The 22,015-nt window shown below is 40.3% G+C and overlaps 1 protein-coding gene across 1 annotated transcript in view; it reads right to left on the bottom strand.

Moving 5' to 3' along the window:
• Positions 1 to 4,949: 4,949 nt before the first annotated feature.
• Positions 4,950 to 22,015, bottom strand: part of LRP5 (LDL receptor related protein 5) — a 175,748-nt gene continuing 158,682 nt past the window's right edge. Inside the window, 5 exon segments of the mRNA XM_062575962.1 lie at positions 4,950 to 11,577; positions 12,273 to 12,370; positions 15,328 to 15,467; positions 17,919 to 18,164; positions 21,292 to 21,402. Of these exon segments, the coding sequence (XP_062431946.1) occupies positions 11,316 to 11,577; positions 12,273 to 12,370; positions 15,328 to 15,467; positions 17,919 to 18,164; positions 21,292 to 21,402 (857 nt within the window). The 3' untranslated portion in view covers positions 4,950 to 11,315.

Below are 22,015 nucleotides of genomic sequence, written 5' to 3'. Positions count from 1 at the left end.
AAATAGCCACATTTAGGAGGGAAAACAAACCATCAACAGATGCCACAAGGAGTCTCAGCCAGTCAGGAAAGCAGCCATGCAATGGCCTTTGAGGGTCTGTATCATGCTACAGCTGAGACTTGAGAGAGTGATGTGTTTCAAACCTCCTGTGTCCTGTGATGTTTATAATGATTTACAGAATTTGCTGATAAAGACTCCCACTGTCTTACGTTAACATCTATTAGGAACTTCATACAGCTGACTAATTTCCTCTCTCAGTCCTTTGCTTGACCAAAAGCCAAATGGGAAGTTTCATTGAAGACTACCTGGAGCCAGTTATGAGAAACTTCTCTGAACCCCATCACGGACACTGGCTGTGGTGATCATGAGTTTACTCCTGATGGCTGTGCCAATGTGAAATTGTACTTTTCACAGGGGTTACACAGCCTTTAAGCAAAAGGGAAAATAAGCTGGTTACTGCATCAGGCCCCTGGAAATTGGATTCTGTTCCCAATTCTCTGTTTTACTCCATCTGGAGCAAATCACTGAACTTTTCTGTACCTATATGTGGCCCAGGCCAGCCCCACTCCTGCTGAGCTACCGCATTTGGCCCATGGGCTTTTGGCTGGGGATTGCTGGCCTAGATTATTTTTGTATTTGTGATCCCTGTAACTTGATTTTGTTAATACTTCACTGTTTCTTCATGCTCAGGTTTCATCTCCTCCCCAGCCTTTTAGGGGATGAGGAAGACTACATCAGTCTGCTGAGAAACTCACTGTCTAAATAGAGGCAACCAGCTGACATTATCGTCTAAAATATTAAATGCTTGTAACTACGTTTAAATGAAATATTTTGGCCATGTGATCCAAGTCTTTGGAATGGGAGAAGTTCTATCTGCTTTAGCAGAACAGTTGTCCCATATCTGCAGTCTTTGATCTCAGATAGATGGTGTTGGCATATTCTGGGAGGTGGGGGCCTCTCTGCAGCTTGTTTTGTATTTGAGGAATCTTATCTCATGGACAACGGTGGTCTTTCCTCATCCTTTTTGATTTTTCTCCCTTGTCATTGTTCCGCAAAGTCAGTTCTCCCTTGCTTTGTAGTTACAAGTCATCCAAACTAATTATTCTCAATAAACCCTGAATCAACTTCCTATGAATTTACAGGTGCACAGAGACCTTCAGAAAATAGGTGATGTTTAATACTGAGAAATCAACGTTATTCCAATCAAAGCTTACCAGACAGTGGAGTTTCAACACTACCTCACTTACCTTTATATAAACATCGCAATCATAGGCACTGGCCCTGTAGACAGAAGGAGAACCAATAAGGTAAGAGGTCTGCTATGCTATACAGATTAAGTTGATAATAGATAAATTAATCCACTTGAATGGGACATGTTGTTGGTAAATACAAAGGACTTCAGTGTTTCTAGACACCTAAGACTTCCGGATTTTTGGAAGATGGTATCAGGATCAAGTGTCTGTATGTTTTTGTAGGGGAATATGAATTGTCTGATCTCTTACATAGCAGGCAAGAGAATATCTTGCCAGTTGTTCCTGCAGAAAAAGTGTCACATAATAGTCCTGTCTAGTTGTAAATCTCACGAAATAGAATTAGACTGATTCCTAAACTGAAACGTGAGTGACATAAGAATGTAGGAGAGAACATGTAACTCCAATTAAAAAAAGAAAAAAAATCACTAGTGCATCTTCAAAACAAGCAATTTGAAGCATTTCAGGCAAATTTGGATGACTTGGAACACATGAAGGAAACAAAAATTTCTTTTGAAATGACTATCACTCATTTTCACCCAGAGGCAAAAAAGCTTTAGGAAAACTGGAAGGGAAGATGCTGCCCCATCAACACCAGCTGTCTCCCTAGTTTTGCCTGTCCTACGCCTGACTCTTAAAGTGTTCCTTCCCTAGACCTTAATTACGACCCTGCATCTCCTTGAAGTTACTGCACTGAATTCCAGTCCCTGTGAGGCTTTTGTCCCCTAAACCTGTCAGTCCCTTTGCAACACCCAAATCCCGTTGATTCTAGGCATTTCCTTGTTGGCTGCACAAAAAACAGCTGATTTCCAGACTTCTTATCCAAATCCTAATTATAGCCCAGAAACCAATTCCTACAATGTTAAGGAGATAGGTAATTTGCACTAATCAATCCCAGTCCACTGCTTATCTCTGCAAGTCTTGCAGAAATCATATCAATAACCTGGGCTCTTGGAGCATTAGATTCCAAATCTTCAACGCTAATCTGAATACCAGCTTAAGCCTAACCACAGCCTTGTCCAAATTAATTAAAGCAAGCAGGCCAACCTCTGCCAGACCAACACCAAGCTAACCCTAGCCTCAAGCCTGACATTCCTGTTAATTACAGATAGGAGACCAATCACTAGCGTAAGAGGAAATTTAAGACCATATCCTACTCCCGCCAACCCTCTTCCAATTCTTGTGCTCTGTGAAGAATCCATCAAAAACCCAAATGGGGCAGACCTAAGTTGCTTGTCCTAATCCTTCAGCTATGATCTTTGTCAACTGATCAGTCTCTCCATCAAACGCTGTACTGTTGGCATTTCCCCATGCAGTTACTCACCTCATCCCATTTCTGCAGTGTATTCAGAGTCCAGCAATAAGCCTGGCTCATCAAGCCTTTGTTTCCCAAACTCAAACTTTGTCTCCAACCTTATTTATAGCCAGGGGCCTGGCTGTCTGAAACCACAAAAAAAGCACTACTGCCACACACACACCACCTCAGCCCTCTTCCCATCTGTGCTTTCTGAGTAGATTCTAGCAACAACCCAGACTCTTCCAAGACAGGCTGTGGTAACAGGTGCTCTCTGCGACATTAGCAGGGACATCTAGACAAACCACCAGGAGGACATCAGGCACTACCTTGTGAAGCCACACTGGTCCCTCTCGCTGAGTCTGTAGAGTGTGCGCACTGGAGCACCATCCCTCCCTCCTGCTGCTCCACAGCATCATGCTCTGCCTGAAAGGCCACACCACCATTCCCCTTCCTCTGACTTGCAGGACATCCACATACAAACACCTTGGAGGAGAGGCAGGTGAAAGGCAGACATACCTGGTGGCTGCACATCCCCAAAGGTGCTAGTTTCTTGTGAAGAGCTTGTGTCTTCCCGTGAGCCTTCATGGGCAGCCTGGTGGCTTTCTGTAACATGGATAGCGCCAACACTGTTTCATTTAGTGGCATGTCACTCCCGAGTTGCTTTGAGGCTGGCAGTAGAGCCCAGTGGAGCTCTATTAGAGCACAGAAAGAGATCCAGGTGGCTGCATAGTTTGGGATCAGGAACTTCCTCAGCACAGCCGCAGGTCACTCAGGCTCTCGGAGAATGTGTTTGACTGCTTCAGCCACTTCATAGCAGATCCTTATACAATTTGTTATCCGCTTGAAGCCACAACGCTGCACTGAATCAGCCAATCCTGGTGATCTGCCCTGCTGTGCAAATTAACAGTTGGTGTGACTTCCTAAAAGATCTGGACCAGTGGAATTGGAATTAGACATCCTTCCGCATGAGCCCAGGTTTGCTCCTGGGAACATATTCAAATTCCACTGGGAAAATGATGCAACAGAGAGATTTCCCAGCTAACGCACTATGGAATCCGTAAGCTGTGAGGAGTGCAAGAATACAAAGATCCAGTCAAACAGCTAAGCAAGCTTTTCCTGAGCTAGAAGAAAATACTGCCTCCTCCAGTTCTAAGGGATACCCTTAAACATCTGGGATGGAGGAACAGGAATGGTAAGTATGGCATGCAGAAAGCAGTATTCCTTTTGTGCCTTACCTGCATCAAACAAGGGCCTTCCTGCAACTGGCTGTTACAGCAGCCAGCAGCTGCTGCTGGAGGTGAGGGCCCTGCACGTCTGTGTAGGTCGGAAGGCCCAGCTGTGCATAGCAGCTTGCAGAAGAAAAGCAGAACCCTGCTACATGCCATAGGAAAAGCCTAAAAAGCCTCCTTTTCCTCTGGGTAATTGGGTTCAACTTCTCTCATGAAGGAGATCCAGGATGATGGATGACCTCTTCCAGGCTGTGCACAGCACCATAAATAAGTCCAGACCCTCCAGTTTTCTTCCCCAAACTGTAACCTCACCTTAATCCTAGCCATGGCGTAAATCCCTACAGCAAGGCATCCATCACGTGGCTGCTCCAGGATCCATTTATATTGAGTATTCGTAACAAGGTTAATCTGGCCAAGAGAAAATAAATGTTCAGTCATTTTTTTGCTTCAGTACAACTGGAAACTTGAAAGGCATTGCAGATAAACAGAAGCATAGCTCTTCTGTTTGTACACTCTATTTTTTATCATGGAAAAATCTAGAGGAAAGGAACTGGACATCACCAGGGTTGTTGATGACTGTTCAGAACTGCTTCCTTCGTTCCAAGTCTCATCTAACCAGCATGCAGGAGAAAGGATATCTCAGTTAAAGATTATTTTGGTTAAGATGACAAATTTCACAAAACAGAGACAATCTGTATTGACCACAGGAATGCAAGACCAGACTAGCCTCGACAGAACTACTTTTCAAGTATGTTCATAAAAAAAAAAAAAAAGTAATTGGATAAAAGATATCCTTTTACCTTCTAGAGAAACAATTAAAAGATACTCTAATTTAAAAGATACATATAATTGAAAAAGCACAGAATCGATCTGGTCTAGTCAAAACACATGGAATATTCCTATGAAGTACAACATTTTTGACGGGGTAAGATACCTGACAAAGTTGTGGTAAGTTCTATAGCTGCCTAACAATTGTTATTTGAGAGTAGATCAGTGTCCTGTCAACCTCTTCACCTCCTTGCTCCTGCTGTTATTGTACATTTTAAAATTAAAAATAAGGAGATGGCAACACTGCCCTTATCCTGATGTCCAAAACAATCGTGATACAGGAGTGGCACTGGCTGTCTCTGCTGTAGGTGATGAAACAGCATCATTCATAAAAAGAGCTGCTAATCAAATCTTTCAAAAATATTTATTATAGAAAAAATTCCACAAAATCTACAGTACAATTGCAGAGTTTGTTAACTTTACAGATATTTGTACAAAACAACAGTTACTTCAAACAACATTTGGGTTTTGTTAACTTAAAGAAACATTGCAGTTTCCAGACCTGAAAATGAAATGGTTTCATTACTGGCAATGAAAGCCTCAAACAGTTTTTTTGTAAGACAATTTCGCAAGATTCATTTTTATGCTACAAAACCACACTTTGAAAAATAATTGGAAAAGACTTTCTATAACAAGACAAAAATTTTATGGCTTTAATGAGAAATACTGTAGTGACAATTGGAAAATAATGTCAATTTAATCCCAAGATACATACCATGAGCTGCTGGCATTTACTTTTAACGTAATGCATTTTTACTGGATAGCAAGATTGTTGTTGAAGTAGATACGGATATATAAATCAAAGTCATAACTGCATTTGAGAGAAACTCCAACATACTACAAACTTGAGACATATATGCTCTAAAAAAATTCAGAACTTACCACTTTTCAGTTAGTTCCATGACTCGTGAATGTATTTATTTTAAATGACGAGATTTCTAACAATGAGACAAAGCTTTGTTAAAGCCAACAGACTATCAATCAACAAATGACTCTGCGGGCACTTGTGATTTAAGGCTTTACTTTTTTTCCCCAGTCAATATGCTGAGCTTTTAGGATACCCAAGGCACTTACGTATTGGGTTTGGTTGCCTCTTGTAATAATGAATTCTACAAAATGATACACATATAAAGCTGTAATAATTGGCTGTTTGCAGGATACACATTTCATATAAATATAAAGTAAGATTGTGTGGGATTTTTTTATCATAAAAATTCTTGGTAATCTTTGTATATTCCTGTACATTTACAATAGCAGCAATTGCAAAACATTTAGGTAAGAAAGAAAGTAGGAAAGAAAGCAAACTCTGGCTTAGAGTTCTGTTTCCAGTGCCCTCCAAATTTCATGTACAACAGCAAAAAGCACTGCTCCTATCATATTCTTAGTTGCAACCAAAAGATGCCAGGACTTATTTATAGACTGCACTTCTGTCAGGATCCCTGTGCAAATCAAACCAGAATCTCTTTCCCTTTATGAAGCAGCTGCCCCAGCAATGCGCGGGAGGGCTGGCGCAGGAGTAGCGTTGTTCTTGATTTGGAGAAAGGTGCGTCTGCAGGAGTCCTTGCTTTTCAAGGACATGAATGCAGGTGAATCAGTCCATCACTTAGTGCAGCTGTCCTTGCTTTCCTTCCCTCGTAACTCATTCTAGAAGTCTTTTCCACACTTCTTTTGCCAATACGAAATGCCCCATTTAGGTCTCATCATGGAGATCTTCCATCCAGCAAGAGCTTGAGCCTGTGCTGGCTGGAGGAAGCAAGCCCAGCTCGCCAGGTCTGCCACGGTCAGGTCTGCGGCTTGTTCTGGGAGCAGCCAGGACACTGCAGTGCATGGACTGGGGATGCGGTGCAGGCCATCAGCATGCCAGTGCTTGGAGTTTGGGGGAGTTTCTCGTGAAACATGGAAGCCATTTGTGTCAGGCTGATTTCTATCATTCCTATCAGCAAGCTTACCACCGATTTAATACCGATTTCACCTTTGCACCCCCACGGAGTATGATCTTATGTGAAAAGGCCCACAGAGTAGTACAATCTTAAAATAAACAATTTACCCCCCCCCTTTACAAAACCACCCTTTAAAGTACAAAAACTTTAGTAAAGTGTTCACAGGAAGTAGAGCTGGAAGACACAACAGGATTAAAAATACTGATGTATATTAATATTCCATTTAGCATGTGGTAAATACCTTAAGCTGGTTAGCTAAGCTCACAATAGCTGAAGAAAGGGTTTTTTTTCAATGATGAAAAAAAATTGTTGCTGTATGTAAGGGTACAGCTGCAGCAGAACCGGCAGGCACCTCTCAGCCTTTGGGAGTCGTTTACAGACAAGTCAAACTTCTAGCAAGCACTGTCATCAAAATTCATTTAAACATAAAAACAACTGAATAACTGATCTGTAGATGACTGCCATCTTTGACATTGGCTTGTCTAAGGCTCAGACCAAACATGGAAATTTATAAAATCTCCCTCACCACTGTAACAGCAAAAATGTTATTTCTAATTCATGGCTCTATGCCAGGCAGTCTTGTGTGTTATTAATTATTGGGAACACGCTTGCCTTCTGTTTTCGTTTCCTGACATTAATAGAGATCACTTGTAGTACAATTATAAGCACAGCTACTCATTTGGACTGACTCAACGTATACCCCATCAAAGTGACTGATGTCAGAAAAGATCTGCTCCTGAATACACTTGAAACAAGCAAGATGCGCAGCTTAGGTGAAGCCTGACTGACCACACTAGAACCACAGGGGAGTACTTGCATCCTCTGCAAGCCAGAGAGATCAAGGTATATTAAAAAATCAAACCTACTATTCATAAAGGAGAAACATGATTCCACTCATTTCAGCCTACTTCTTTGGACCTGGCTGTAATGGCACAGTCTCATTTTTAGACCTGGGGCATTAGGTACTAAGACACTATTGTAAAGAAAACATCACAACTTGTCATATATATAAATCTAGCCTAATCTTTGCTTTATTGCTCTTAAGAGATCCCTCCAGATGGAGGAAAGCTGAAAGAGCAAGATGGTAGAGACATTACTAACAAAGTTTTCCCAGAAACATCCAGTAGTGGAACAAATTTATTACTGACATTGCAAACTGCAGGGTGCAATGGCTGTTGGCCAGTCCAGCTCAAGTAGAGTAAAGCTGTAATTTACACAAGTCTCTGCTTGGAATTCAAGGATACTTCACCCCTGAAGATCCTGACTTACGAGTCTACCCATTTTCCTTACAGCTTCACACTGCTGCTACCTCTATCCTGCAGTTAGGACAAAGTCCACAAAAGACAAGAGGACCTGAGTAGCTGCTTTCATGACTGAGCTGAAAGACAGGTAAGCTGCTCTCTGCTCAGAAATCTGTCCCTTAAATTTAACATGGAATCAGCCATATGCTTTTTCCATTATTAGCAGCTATGAGCTGCTTCAAGTGCTAATACACAATCACAATGAGCACAGAAAATATTTGAATAAACCAATGCAAGCATTCACAAGCTCAAACAGATGATCCAAATACATGCATCCCCCTGCAGGTTCTCAGGGAAGAACTTGTATAAAATTTCAATCAGCTTTCTCATAGCACACTTTTGCACTAGTAAAACTATGCATAAGACCCACCAAAACGTAACTTTTCTCCATTTTATTTCCTTTTCAACAGGGAACTGCCACAACTTGTAAATCTATTTTAACTCTTGCTCATCCTGATATACAAGAAAATAGCATCCAGTTTCTAAGTTTTAGCCTGAAAGTTCACAGGATGCAAACCACCCCTTTTCTAGGAACACAGAGTATATTTCTGGAGAGCAAAGTGACTCCTCTTACTCAAATATGTGGTCTTTTCTGGCACCAGCAGTGGAGTAACCCTTTTAAAGCGTATTGAGTCTACCAGTTCCAAGCCAGTATTATGGAGTGGTGCAGGGCTTAGATTCTGATCACCAAACCACAAGTGTTCCAGATGAGGTAATTTCTCAGCAAATATCAGCAGCAAGAGGCTCTGAATGTCCAAATGAAATTAAAAACTGTGCACACTTAATTCATCCTGTTCAACCAGAAGTGTCTCCTACATTCTGAACACCTCAGGTCCAAAAGAGCTTGACCCTCAAGACAGCTTATCTCTCAGTAAGACTGCTAATTTTCTTGGACTCAACTCCAAACTTTGTAATATGATACAAGTCTTCAGGTAAAGTGGTTAAGATTGTTACAATCAGCAGTGGTAAGAACAGGTAAGGTAAGGAGAGAGAAAAAAGTACTTTGCATCCAGTGTCATCATAGGAACAAAGGAAAATCAATGTGCCATGTTCTTTAAGCTATAACTGTAACAGGAAACAACTAAAATAATTAATTCATTATAATTGGTGAATAGGTATCATGCACAAAGTTAAATATGATATGTGAAATTGGACTACCAACTGTTGTAGTGCATAACAAGCATTTCTTTATATGATAGATGTGATACCTAAAAAGTCCTGTGGACCTGTATTCATAATTTGTTTGACTGAAACACAATCACATGAAAAGTGCTCTTCTATTTCACCAAATCATTAACACTTTTCCAGACATCTACGAAGTCACTCCGAGATTAACAGACTAGGACCTTGTCACTCCTGGCATGCTGCAGAATTACTTATGTTGACAGAGGATGGGGGAAGATAACCCAGTCTTAAAACTCCAGTACTGTATTCTCCAATACCATATTTTTCTCCATGCAAAACAGCAGGCATCTCTGTGCTGAATCTCAGTCTCAGAAGTGAATCAATGAACCTTAAAAATGAAGGCAATGAAAGCTACTTCAAGAGTTTTAGTAATACACCAGTGATGACACATCCTGCCCTTGGACAACAAGGGCAGGACAAGCATAACTGGACTAAAATCTGAAAACCCAAACTGGATCAGAACGCTGTGGTCCTAGTCCCTCCACCGTCAGGAACAAAGACCTCTGGCTGGGAATTGCAGGCTTCCTCTGAAGTGCTCTCAAAAGACTTGCTAAAAAAAAAAAAAAAAAAAAAAAAAACCCAAACCAAATGCAATTTAAGTTCAAAAAAGAAAGTTTTCATTGTTGTCAGCAATATTAAGGCTGTTAAAGGCCCAACACATCTGTTATTCAGCAGCTGCAGGAACAGGTGCAGCTCTGCATATTCAGAACTTCCCTCAGATGTCTCAAATAGGCATTCACATTATCATCATCAGAGCTGAATTTATACAATAGTTGAGCCCTTTTGTTATAGCAAGAGGGGAGTCAAAGCAAAAATTTCTCTTTTTGATTGTGAAAGACACCGATCCTAGCCCCCCCCCCCCCCAATGCACAAGGGGTTTTTCGGTAAGGTTGCATGAGCACTTTGCTGATCATGGTGTCCTGATGTTACAGCAGTTTGTAAAATAGCATTTTTTTTTAGGACAGTTAGAAAGTATTTTGTCTCCTTTCCTTTCTCCCCTGTGTTTTTTCTACCTATTTCTAAACTGAACTAATTTTCTCGTAATTTTTCATGAAACCACAGCTGAATTGTTTGAATGGCACAGATTTTGTTTTTGAGCTATGCAGATACCATTTTCTATAAACATCAACCAAAAACCAAACAACTTCCCCCATTTAAATGAATAAAAGTGATCATAGCATTCCACTTTGGGAAGTGGACATTTGAAATGAAGCAATTCACTGATCAGTTCAACACAGGAAGCATCTTGGAGATCTGACAGAGTGAGTTGCTAGACTTCTGGGGAAAAGACCTACCACTGTCTTTTGAGACAAAGCTGACTAACAGCATCTTCCCAGACGGTCACCGAAGCCTCTCAGGGAAACAGCTGCTAGAGAGGCTGCAGGAGCCTGGTTTCATCACATCAAAATGGTGAGTCTGACCAAAGCTGTAGTTTCTCATGTATTTCTTTCAGCTGAAATACCACTTTAAACTTGCCCCATGCTCACACCTCCAGGTCAGTACAGCCGCTTCTGCAGCCTTGCACAGACTTAGCCTGGGGAATTGAGCAGAGATAAGATAAGCCCCTGTAGTTACCTTTTTAGCCTGAATCAGTTCCAGAACTGACCACATAAGGAGCTGTACTGGCATGAGCTAAGGTGTGATGCCTGCGGGCCTGGTTAAACTGGAAAGCATGGCCAAAAGAAACTCTTCCAGTTTGATGCTGAGCAAATGGAGGGAGAGGTTCAAAATCCAGGTCTCAGTGCACAGCTCTGCTGGGAAGCATTTAGCTTACTTGCAAACAAGAGTGTCCGAGGAGAGTTTTCTTTGCATGTTTTGCTCCCAGTGGTGGAGAGGGGATGAGACACAGGAACAAATAATTTTTATTTAAAAGTGTTTTTTTCCTCTGTGAATAATCTTAGCCTTTCTTTAGCTTGCTCCTCCCACAAGCCCCTTCTTTTCTCACATTAATAAAAAGAACTACATACACTTTACAAGTAAAAAGGTGACTTAAAAATGCAAAAAGGCTCAACATTCCCTTCCCAAATGCTTTGGAGATTAAGTCACTTTCATGATTTCAATTCAAAACAGCAAATATGGCACAAAAGAATGGAAATTAAATTAAAAAAATCAATTTTATAAATATTCTTCCTCTGTACAATTTTTCACAGCCCCATCGCTCCCACACATTTTTATTCACATTTCTTTTTAAAATTCCCACCCCTAATTATTTTTAAATCATAAAATATATATTTTAAATCTGTTCATATTTAAAAATATTTACAGGAAAGTTCCTTCTGTTGAGGTCATGAGGAGTCTGTACAAGGAGAGGGTGGAGGGGGATAGAGGTGAAAATAGCTTCGTTCCGTGGCAGGAGATGGGGGACAGCTTTCTTCTGCCGACATGTACTGGCTGCGAGGTGTTGGGGGAGGGGGATAAGGGTCTGAGTCTGAATTTAAATCAATGTAGTATTTGTTGGCTTTCCATCGACTAGTAGTGTAGTCACTGTCACACACATCTGTGCTGCATGGGGTTGTGGGTGGAGCTATCCCTCGTATAAGGTATGGTCTGCAAAAAAAAGGAAAAAAAAAAAGGAGGAAAAAGAAGGCATCTGCATTAATTGCAATCTGGGGAATAAAGAAAGAAAAAGATTGAAAACAAACGGCTGTGTCCCCCCAGTCAAGATGCCTGTTCATTCATACTGTATGAGCCATAATTCGGGTTTTCACAGTACCCCAACAAGGGGGAGTGCTTGAACTGTGTTAAATTTGAATGGCACAACTACCCTTAGCCTGTTCAACAACCAGCAGTACATGCTGCCAACCCCTGGCCAAAGCGGACCCATGATTCGGATAGCCAGAGAAGAGCACTGTGACCATTTAGCCCAGCCACTAACAACCACCAAGGTGACTGATCCATCAGAGAGTCTAGATGTATGCTTGATGGACTGAACAGAAAACATTAATCTTCTCTACACTGGATGCTTAGTGACCGTTAAAGAGCAATATAGTGTATTTATACTGCCTTCTTAATCAGCAACACTGTACTCATAGGCACTAAACCCCGGTGTGTCAAAATAAACAAACATATAAAGCCAATGTTTAACATGGCAGCTAGAATAACGTCCATTAAAGCGGTCATTTATCCAGAGAAGGAAAGATTTTTTTTTTTTTTTAATAAGGTAAAGTCTGAACAAGAACATTTACTTAATCTCCAAAACACAAGGACAGAAGAAGCACCAAACCTTCTTGTCTGAGCCATACCTGTAAGATCTCGTGGTTGAAGGAATGTTTGAGGAATAGAACATCTCTGTGTTATACAGGGAGCGATCAGTCGCTGGGGAAGGAGGTGGATTCAAGATCTAGGAAGATTAAGAACAAGCAGTGCAAAAGTTTGGGTTAATTAAAAAACTATTTATTTAAAAATATTATTTATGCCTTAAACAGGTCACTATCGTCTCATCCTTACTTTAGCTTCCTTTCTTTGCAGCATGGATGGATTAATGCACCTTTAAGTCAGAGAAATCCATTATGAATGACTCTCTATTCTGGGCTTAGGTACACTACAAGCCTTTTAAGTTTTCACAGTAGGAATTATTCCTCCTTACCACATAAGAGCTGTGTCCATTGTTACACAGGAAGGGTGAAGTAAAGCAGGAAAATTAACCCAGTTTTGCTGAATCTCAATGCAGTTCCTTGGACATAAGGGCTGACCTCATCCACAGCAGATGCTAGTAGGAAGCAAACGCTGTTCTGTCTGCAGCCCCTAAACATACCCTCATCAATATTAGGGTCAGGAGGCCAACTTCCTTTGCCATAACTAGTATGACTCCATCCTTCCCTGAATACTTCCTTTTTACTGCCCCATAAACATATAATTTTGGCAAAGTTAGCAATGCAAAGAGCCCAGCAGCTACAAATAGTTATAACTTGCCCTAGCCTGTGTGTGCACATAACACAGTAATCCTTACACCTATGAAAACAGTTTATCATGCTTCAAGAAAAATGGAATGCTCTAGGGTTAATTCTTCCTCACTTTATAAGTAAGGAACTTCGCTTATCACCCAGGAAGCAGAACCCCTGGCATGGCCAGCAGGATGTTGGCCTGAACCCAAGGAGGACGCTTCTCACTTCCAACGCAGAGCACAAAACAGCACTGCTGCTGACGTGGGCGTCCTGTACGCAGCCTGTCCAGGGCCGAGCCCCGGCCTGCTGTAGTGACTGCAACAGCATCCTTCCTCTGCCTGTTCCCTTCTCTCATAACATTCTAAGATCTCAGGAAGAGGGATGACCCTGTTGCTCAGCACCATGTAACGTGTAGCATAATCATTCCTGGCCATTGCGTTAAGCTTGTATTACCTACAATAATACCAATAGTATTAGTAATACGTACGGGCCCTGTGTATAGGTTCAGGAGAGGGGAGATAAGCCCGAATGCCACATTGCCCGCTGTGGCAATGATGAACAATTGCCCTGGGAATATTTTCCAGAAGTCCTCCTCCTTGGAGAGGCACTTGCATGCTACTCCTGGATCTTCTCCTACTAGTGCCTGAGCTGCATCAACACACCGTATCACATTCAGATTAAATACAACAAATAGCATCAGTCAGGATGCCTGTGGCCAGGTTCTCAGATAAATAAACTGGCATAACTGCACAGCAACTCCTCCCTAGTCTTTATCCTTTGCCAAAGACCACCATCAACACCACCACCATATGAGTTCAGTACCCAGAACAAATACAGAAAAGAAAAGCCAGGGCAGCTAGATGCTCAGATCTCTTCTTAATTATTAAATTAAAATTAGGTAGTTAGCTACCAGGTAGAACTGATGACAATATCAGGATCAAGCAGTAACTTCAATGCAACAAAGGCTGCACAACAGCTTCCTTAGGAGAATCTGGCATACTGCCCTTCCCGAAGGAAAGGCTGACACTATCGCATGGCCCTGAGAGAAAAATGCAGAAAAAGATTTCCAGTACCACAGGCAGGTTAGTGTGGGCCAGTAATCCACTGAAAGAGTTGGATTTTTGGCCTGGCCAGATCCCATAGACTGGCACACAAACAGATCAGCTCTTGGGCTTCTTTGCTCCTTCAAGATTTACATAAGTAAGTTTTTCTATTAATCTGATTCAGGTTTTTTTATACATCCTTTTTAGCATAGCACTGACACACCAACCAGGTACTGGCTTGAAATTGTTCAGCGAGTTACAGAGACACTGGGGAAGCACGAGCCAAACGGAGCACAGAAGCCAGGAGGGCTGCTGTGTTAGAATTCCAAACATCTGCTAATCTTGACTAGCTTATTGATGGCTTCCCTGAGAAGGTAACAAGAAATATAAATTTAACCAGTATTTCCTTATCAACAGATAAGCTCGCAATCCCTTCCCCTCCATTTTTGTCTTTCTAAAACAAGGAGGAGGAAGCACAGTTGCCATTGGGCAAAACACTCTCAGTCAAAATGCCCATGCATAACATAGCAGTTTACACAAACACAAAAGCAACATATACCCACACACTATGTGGGCTCTCAATTTAATACGATTGACAGAGCACCTTAATAGTTAGCAGATTGACTGCAAGCTTGTTGAAACAGAAGAGTAAATGAATGTATGCTTAAGCAGGAAGAAGAAGAAGAATTGCATGACAAAATGCTGGCAATAGTAACCTTTGTACCCCTATCCTACACATTTTCAGATCTTCTTTTCCATTCATCTTTACAACATCTTTTAAATTAATGAAACTCTGATTTGGGGACTAAAATTCTATCACACCCAACAGTTAAAAAACATAAATGGAGACAAGACACAGCTGAAGAAACTTAAGCACAGTGACGTGCTGGTACCAGCGTCTTCTCCCTGTGCTCTCATTTGATTTTCTGAGTCAGCAATGAGCACTTCAGATAAACAGTAAGCCTAGCTTATTTCTTATGCATTTTATTTCCACTCCTGTCTTGTTTGTCTTTTCATTCCATGGGTGCCTGCAGCATATTGCAGTGCAAAATGTCATTGGGCCACTGACATCAGGGTTCACAAAGAGCAACAGAGGGAGTCGGGACAGAAGAAAAGCATTGCAGCTTTTGAGTATCACTCAAATAACAACAAAAAAATGTAGACACTGTGTAGCATTGTGCAATGCTGATGGGCTAAAACAAAGCCCTTCTGTTGCGTTCAACAGGTATTGGATTGGGACTGTAGTTCATCAACAGTAACTCCTAAGAGCAACTGTTATTAGCATTAGATTTAGTAACACAAGTTTTCACCTTCCTTTTCTTGTCAGAAGTGGGAGACACCTAACTCACCGGTATATTTTCAAGACATACCTGTGGGTAGAAAGTGGCTTTTGTGCTGGATGAGCTACTAGAAGAGGCTCCAGTAACATGGTTTCTGTCATATAAGGGGGCACCGCTGCTTCCTCCCATGAGACTCATGGAGCTAATCATAGACTTCCCACAAGAGATGCCTGCAGCAAGACAGAGAGGAAACCACAGTTAGGTAAACCACAATTTAATCTACCAGTGCAAAACAACAAACAGATCCTCAGCTTAGCAAACCCTTGGCAACTGTTCTGGTTGTCACTCTGGAAATGATGTTTTATATTACAACTTCAGGATTACTAGGAACAATGTATTTTTCAACTTGAAATTATGTAAACAAAAAACCTCACCCCTAAACCACCCATTGTCTCACTATGGCACTGAGCTCCCCACAGACTGTTCTCACAGCCTGCTGAGACAGGAATCTCCAGAATAGTTGGTCCAAACTTTCCACCCAAGTTCTTAACTAAGAAATTTTTCCAATTAAACAAGCTTGGTCATTTACAAAAAACATTATACATAACACCAGAAAACTAAAAATTTTTGATTTCCATGCAAAGAAATTCCATTGCTAGTATTTGAACAAGAAAAATGAATTATTTTTATTGAAAGAAAATAAATGGCTTAAACTGAAAACTGACAGAGACAAAAGGAAAGAAAAGTGGGGAGTGGGAAAAAAGGAAGACAACATTCTCCAATTTGTTTAACACCAAAATGCACTTATATCAGAGAACAGATCAGCTTCTTCCTATCAGACTATTTAGTGCTCATGCAAGAGCTGAGTTAGGAAGTTTGTGGAAATTTTTCAGACCTTGGAAGGATTTATCATAAGCAGGGTGACTTTATTTTTGACAATCAATCACATCAAGCAGCATTTCCTTTTTTGAAAATGTGCTATTTAGCAACCTCTATCATCTCTTTAGCATCAACATCAAGGTGAGATTTTGAGCTGTTGCAAATTGTCAAAGCAACCTCAAGCCACAAAAATCTACTCTAGCTAGGTAAGAAAAAGCTAACAAAAAAGAATAGGAATCAGAATAACAGCTTGCTTTAGCATATACAGAGATAGGAAGGAAGACCACTAAACAGAAGTGCTTGCATTTAAAACACCTCTTCAAAGATATCACTTGCAAAGATTTTGTCTTCAAATCTCATTTCCCACCCCCAAACCCTCTTGATAATCATAAAACGTACTTGAAGGAGGAACAGCTGACCACAATTATTAAAGCACATGAAAAAGTAAACCTAACTTGTATCTGGCTATTTTCAAAACTACAGCTAGAAGCAATTAAAGTTTGCACATTCAAAAGCTTATCATATACGAAGAAGTGCCACATTTTTTAATTTGTCTTTAAGTTTATCCTGTATCTGATTTTCAACTGGCAGAAAAAGCAGACTCCAAGCACTCAGCAGAGGTACGGTTTCTGACCCTGTCTGGCAGGTTTGCAGGAGATTGTTTACTTTGCAGATTTCTGAATAATTTGAAGAAATGCTCTTTTGCTCCAGAGCTTTGTATTTAAGAGTTTGCTATTTCCTCTGTGAAATGTGTATTTTACATTCTTAAATGATGTATCTTAAATTATTTTAAGTGTTTACTTTGATATCTACATGAGGTTTCTGAGCTGTTAGCTAACATCCTGTGTACTTTAAGTCCTCCTCCTATCTCAGTACAGTAGCTGCATGTACTTCTCTGAATGCATGTTTTGATTCCTGTGTGAGGTAGAAAAGCATGTTTTACAGATGAGAGAAGTATTTTCAGAGAGAATAAATGCTTCGTCAAAACAAAACAAAACAAAACAAAAAAGGAAATCTGTCTCCCAAGATGGACTAAACCAAAGAGGATGTTTTCATTGCAGAGGCACTTCAGGCAACAGGCAGCCAGACTGCAAAACCACACCCAGAGTGCTTGTGTTCTTGCACATATTCTGTTACAACTTCAAGGAGGGAGGTTTATTCCCTGTTTTTTTGTATTACAGTAATCCGAGCTGCTCTTTGCTTCTTTCCACTGCAGAAGAACTTCTCCGTCCTAAGCACACAGGGGAAAGCTGTGCGAAGAACAGGGAAGGAAGGACAGCTCTGGAGCAAAACGAGATGTTTGTGGACAGGACAGAAACAAGGACATTTGAGTACAACACATTTGAGTATAAGATGCAGAGAGCTACTGAACAGAGCTCTCACTGCAACACTAAGCGGTACAAGATGTTCTTAGTTTCCAACATCGTGCATAGCTCACTTCATAGCATTTTGCAGGCCTTAGGTACTATGCAAAATGCAGACTTCATTACATACTCCAGAATAAACTATTTAAAGGGGATATTTTCACCGGCAACATATTGTAGATTTTTATCTTTTTAGGTACCTGAGCAGATATAGCCTAGCACAAAAGGAGACTCAAAAAATCTGGCAAGGTGCATAGTTAAAGCCATCTAATAGTTTTTGCAAATCTGATCCAAATGACAGATTTACACCAAAATCCCACACCAGGTCAACAATAATTAATTTGTGCCTTTGGAAATCCCACCTGTGGAACTCTTACTAGCTTCTAAAACTCCAGATCCAGAAAATACAATGGTAATGATTAGATGCAAGGTCCTTACCATCCTTACCAGTAAAAGTGCCATGCTGAGAACTTCCTGGAGCAATAAAATTAAGAGGGACGTGAGGGGTGCCACTGACATACTCATGTGGAAAAGGACTGTTGGGCCCGGCATAGCGCTGACACACTACTCGCTGGCAAACAAAATACATTCCTCCCATGACAAAAAGGGACAGTATTATACCAATGACAGGCCCAATGGCACTACTGTGTGGCTGTGGCTCATCTGAGGCTGGCTTTGTTTTTTCTGGAAAGAGTAAAAAGAAAGAGGAGGTCACTAAAGACACAACAACATATATGATGCTGCCCTGGAGCATGTGCAGCAAATTAGTCAGCTCACAATCATTCACACAATGTCTGTGAAAGTTTGTGCATCAAACTCATGAACATATAACTCCATATATTCTGAATTACTGCATTTAATTATTAAACTTCACACCCTCCATGCACATAGAGCAGTATAAGCAAGGTCCTCTCTAGCTCTATGAGTCCATCTCATAACAGGATTGCTTTTAATACTTAATACATTTTTTGTTTAATTATTGCAATAATTAATAATTAGTAATAATAATTAATAGTAATTACTACTAATTAATTAGTAGTAATAATTAATAATTATTAATAATAATAGTTAATAATTGCAAGCAATCATCTTAATGCAGTAACAGCCTGAAAAGTTTTCTTTTTTTCCCCCCTCTCAAATTATGTTGGTTGAAGATATAGGATACTTACAAACAATAAGTCCTTAATCAGAGAAGGAATCTGGTCTCTCAAAGTCATTGGGGCATGTGACAACGTTAAAACACTGAAAGAATTTACTGGTAGGGGAGGAACAGTATACATCAAGCATTGGATGTCTTCCTAGCTAAATTACTCCTGAAAGTAGTGACATTTTAGGAAGCAAAAGTATTCTACATGACTTGCTTTCTAAAAAGAATCTTACAAATAGGGAGGAAAACACAATCCGTAATATGTCAAACACTTCCTATTTCTTATTTCTTTTTTCCTATACAGCACAGTTTTAAATAATAAAATTTGCTGCAGTATTTGAGATGAACTACATACACATCTCCTACTGACTGTGAGTAACACATTCCAAATTCTTGCCAAATAAACCTGACACCTCTGTATTTTGTGTGCCTGTGACGTTCTCTAGCAAAAGAGATTTTTTCCTGTTGTTCGCCAATTTATCATTTCCTTTATTTACACACAAATAAAGGCACATACATATAGGGATGGATATGTGTATACATTTTTATATACCTACACACACAAATATATATTTACATGTACAAAGTAAAACACTCAAAATAAACATGGCCAAAGCCTGTAAGTTTTACATGATCAGATCAACCTATAGATCTCCTTAGTGAAGCTTTAAGAAGTGAAATGGTTCATAAACTATTCAAGCCTTGGCTAGCTAACATATATAACCTTTCTCCAGTAATTCTGGAGAAAGATTTATGCCATCTTAGATGACTATTGGACAGGAATGAAAAATGACTGAAATTAGAGAAGGAAGGGAAGGGAAATGCAAAGATCTACAAATAAACTCTTAACAGCTCAGCATCAAGAATTCATTTCTGTCTTCATCTGCTTTTCACACTTATTAGTGCCTGAAAGCTTTTATGTCAGCTAAGGATCTAACTTTTGATATAAAGATTGACTCAGACTATGAAAAAGGGCAGTGAAAATTGGAACATATTCCCAAATTAGCTAACTTAAAACAAAATTCTTATTTTGGTAAAACCTGTCTTCTTTTGAATGCAAGATCCTTATCTAGAAAGAAGAAATCATTTTTGCTCCCTACTTGAGTTCTTTCCCTCAGTCAAGGAAGAAACCACTAAGGGCTCTGTCCCCCAAAAAGACTCCAGAGGAGAAAGTCCTATGTCTACACAGGTACCCATTTAAATCAGTTAAGACCTATTTGCAGGTCATGACCAAAATGCAAACAGGAAGCCACTACATAAGTTTGATAGCATAAAACACTACCGAATGCACAAAGAAAACAAACTAAAAAAATAAACAAAAACCCAAAACAGTAACTTTACAATATCCAGGAAATTGGAGAGAATTGAGTGAGGGTTGTGAGGTAAATGGAAGATGTGGGAGAAGCATGTTCAGTCTGAAATTTCCAATGGGAGAGCTAGACAGATTATTTTATCAAGTTACTCTTTTTGTCTCTTCTGTTAACTACTTGGGCTCTTTTCTCTTCAGTACTCTCGCTCATGAAATGTACCTTTCCTTGCCGTACTCCCCATGAGGATGGGAAGAAGAAACAAGATTACACTGGCCAGACCTACTGACTCCTCTTATCTCAACAAAATACCCTGCACTGGCAGAGCATCCTGACAGCTCCCTTCCCTGCTTCAAAATCTGAGGTACTTTAAGGTATTAAAATTAAAAATTGTTAAGTATTAAAAAACTCTCAATTACCAATGACCTAAAAGCAATATTATTAAGCAATATATGCAGCATTTTTCTACGCAAACCCAACACTGATATCAGTTTAGAATGAATTAGAGAGATTGGCTGTTCTATTATTTTTTTTCTGGAATGCTACATTCCAACTCAGTTTTGCTAACCCACCCCTCATGAGATACCATACGCTCCCTTTGTCTACCCCACTGCCTTAGAACTTGCACCAGTCACCCAGATGATGCAAAAAGATGGTCCCACCCAGTCACTCAGATGAACCCTGTTTCAGCCTAAGAGCAAAAATTCAGAAGAGTCTTCAGTGTACCTGTAATTTGCATATACCTCCTGCCAGTAGGATTCAGAGTAACATTCTGTTCAGAAAAATCAAGGTCTCCCCTTGTATTCTTTTCCTGCCTGTACTTCAAGAGACTAGCTTCTGGGACACTTGCTCATTGCATGCTAGTTCCTCCACATAATTAAGCCCCAGCTTGATCCTGTAATGGCAGTGGATAGGGCTGCATGTTTTAAAAGTCATCCCAAGCTTGGCAGCAGCTCTGCAAGTTCCAAGACACCCAGCATACTGAAATCAGGTACCTCACAGGTACCTCAGGGTATAGATCTGAAAAGATACCCATAAGTCAGAACAAGGCAGTTGTTGTATCCCATACAGCATTTTAGAACAAGCCTGAACTGAAATCCAGATGTTACTTGATCTTCTCTACTGCTGCTCTACTGCCTTACCTTGAATATTACGGACATTACGGACTTCCTGCATCTCACACTTATTTTTCTGCACAGAGCAAATCAGCTTGGAATATTTAGCGGTCAACTACAGTTTTGAGTGTCCACCAAGATTCACTGGACTCTCTTATAGGAGTATTACTATGCAGAGAGTGGGGCAAGGATGCAAGACATTATGCCCAAACACAGAGCATTTGAATCTCAAGACATCTTACCACACATGAGCTCATCCGAACCATCAATGCAATCTGGAAAGGAGTCACACTGTTGCTTCAGGAGGATGCACTGGCCACTGGCACATCGGAACTGATTGGGCAGACAGATTGCTGCAAGGAAAGGCAGGAAAGATTAATTACTACTTGAATGGGAGCATTTGGGCCTCTTAAGAAAACCAAAAAATGCGAGATATGAAGCCATAGTGCATTTTATATTTTAGCCACATAGGCAGCAGAACACCTGCTTTGCTGTTATGAGTTAGGAAAAATGCAAGCCTACATTCCTCTGTTTCTTTATTCTTGTTACACTATGCTTAGGGGAGCTGAAATGTAATTCTGATCCCAATAAATTCATATCCTTTGTCAAATTAGTCCTGCGGGGCAAACCTGGGAGCAAAACACCAAGGATCTATTACAATACCTTACAAAGTATAACCAATTACCAATAACCAATTTTCTGAACCAAGTTCAGAAAAATGGGTGACAGAATATTATAATACTTTATATAGTTTACATTAATCTTATGTAGCCCTATATTGCATAACTTGTCTAAATAACTCTAAATTTCCTGTCTATATCCAGAAGCTTCTGTTTCAGCAAAAAAGACTTGACTGTTACTAAACTTTGGACCTTCTGCTATGTCAAAGCATGTTAAGTGATCAGTAAAGAGATAACTTACAAGGGTCAGTTGCCAGGAATCCTGGAAGTTTACTCTATTGGTTAT

This window comes from Rhea pennata, chromosome 5, assembly GCF_028389875.1.
Source record: "Rhea pennata isolate bPtePen1 chromosome 5, bPtePen1.pri, whole genome shotgun sequence".
Lineage (NCBI taxonomy): Eukaryota > Metazoa > Chordata > Aves > Rheiformes > Rheidae > Rhea > Rhea pennata.
Note: the sequence above shows the minus strand (reverse complement) of the source record. Positions and strands in the feature narration are given on the sequence as shown.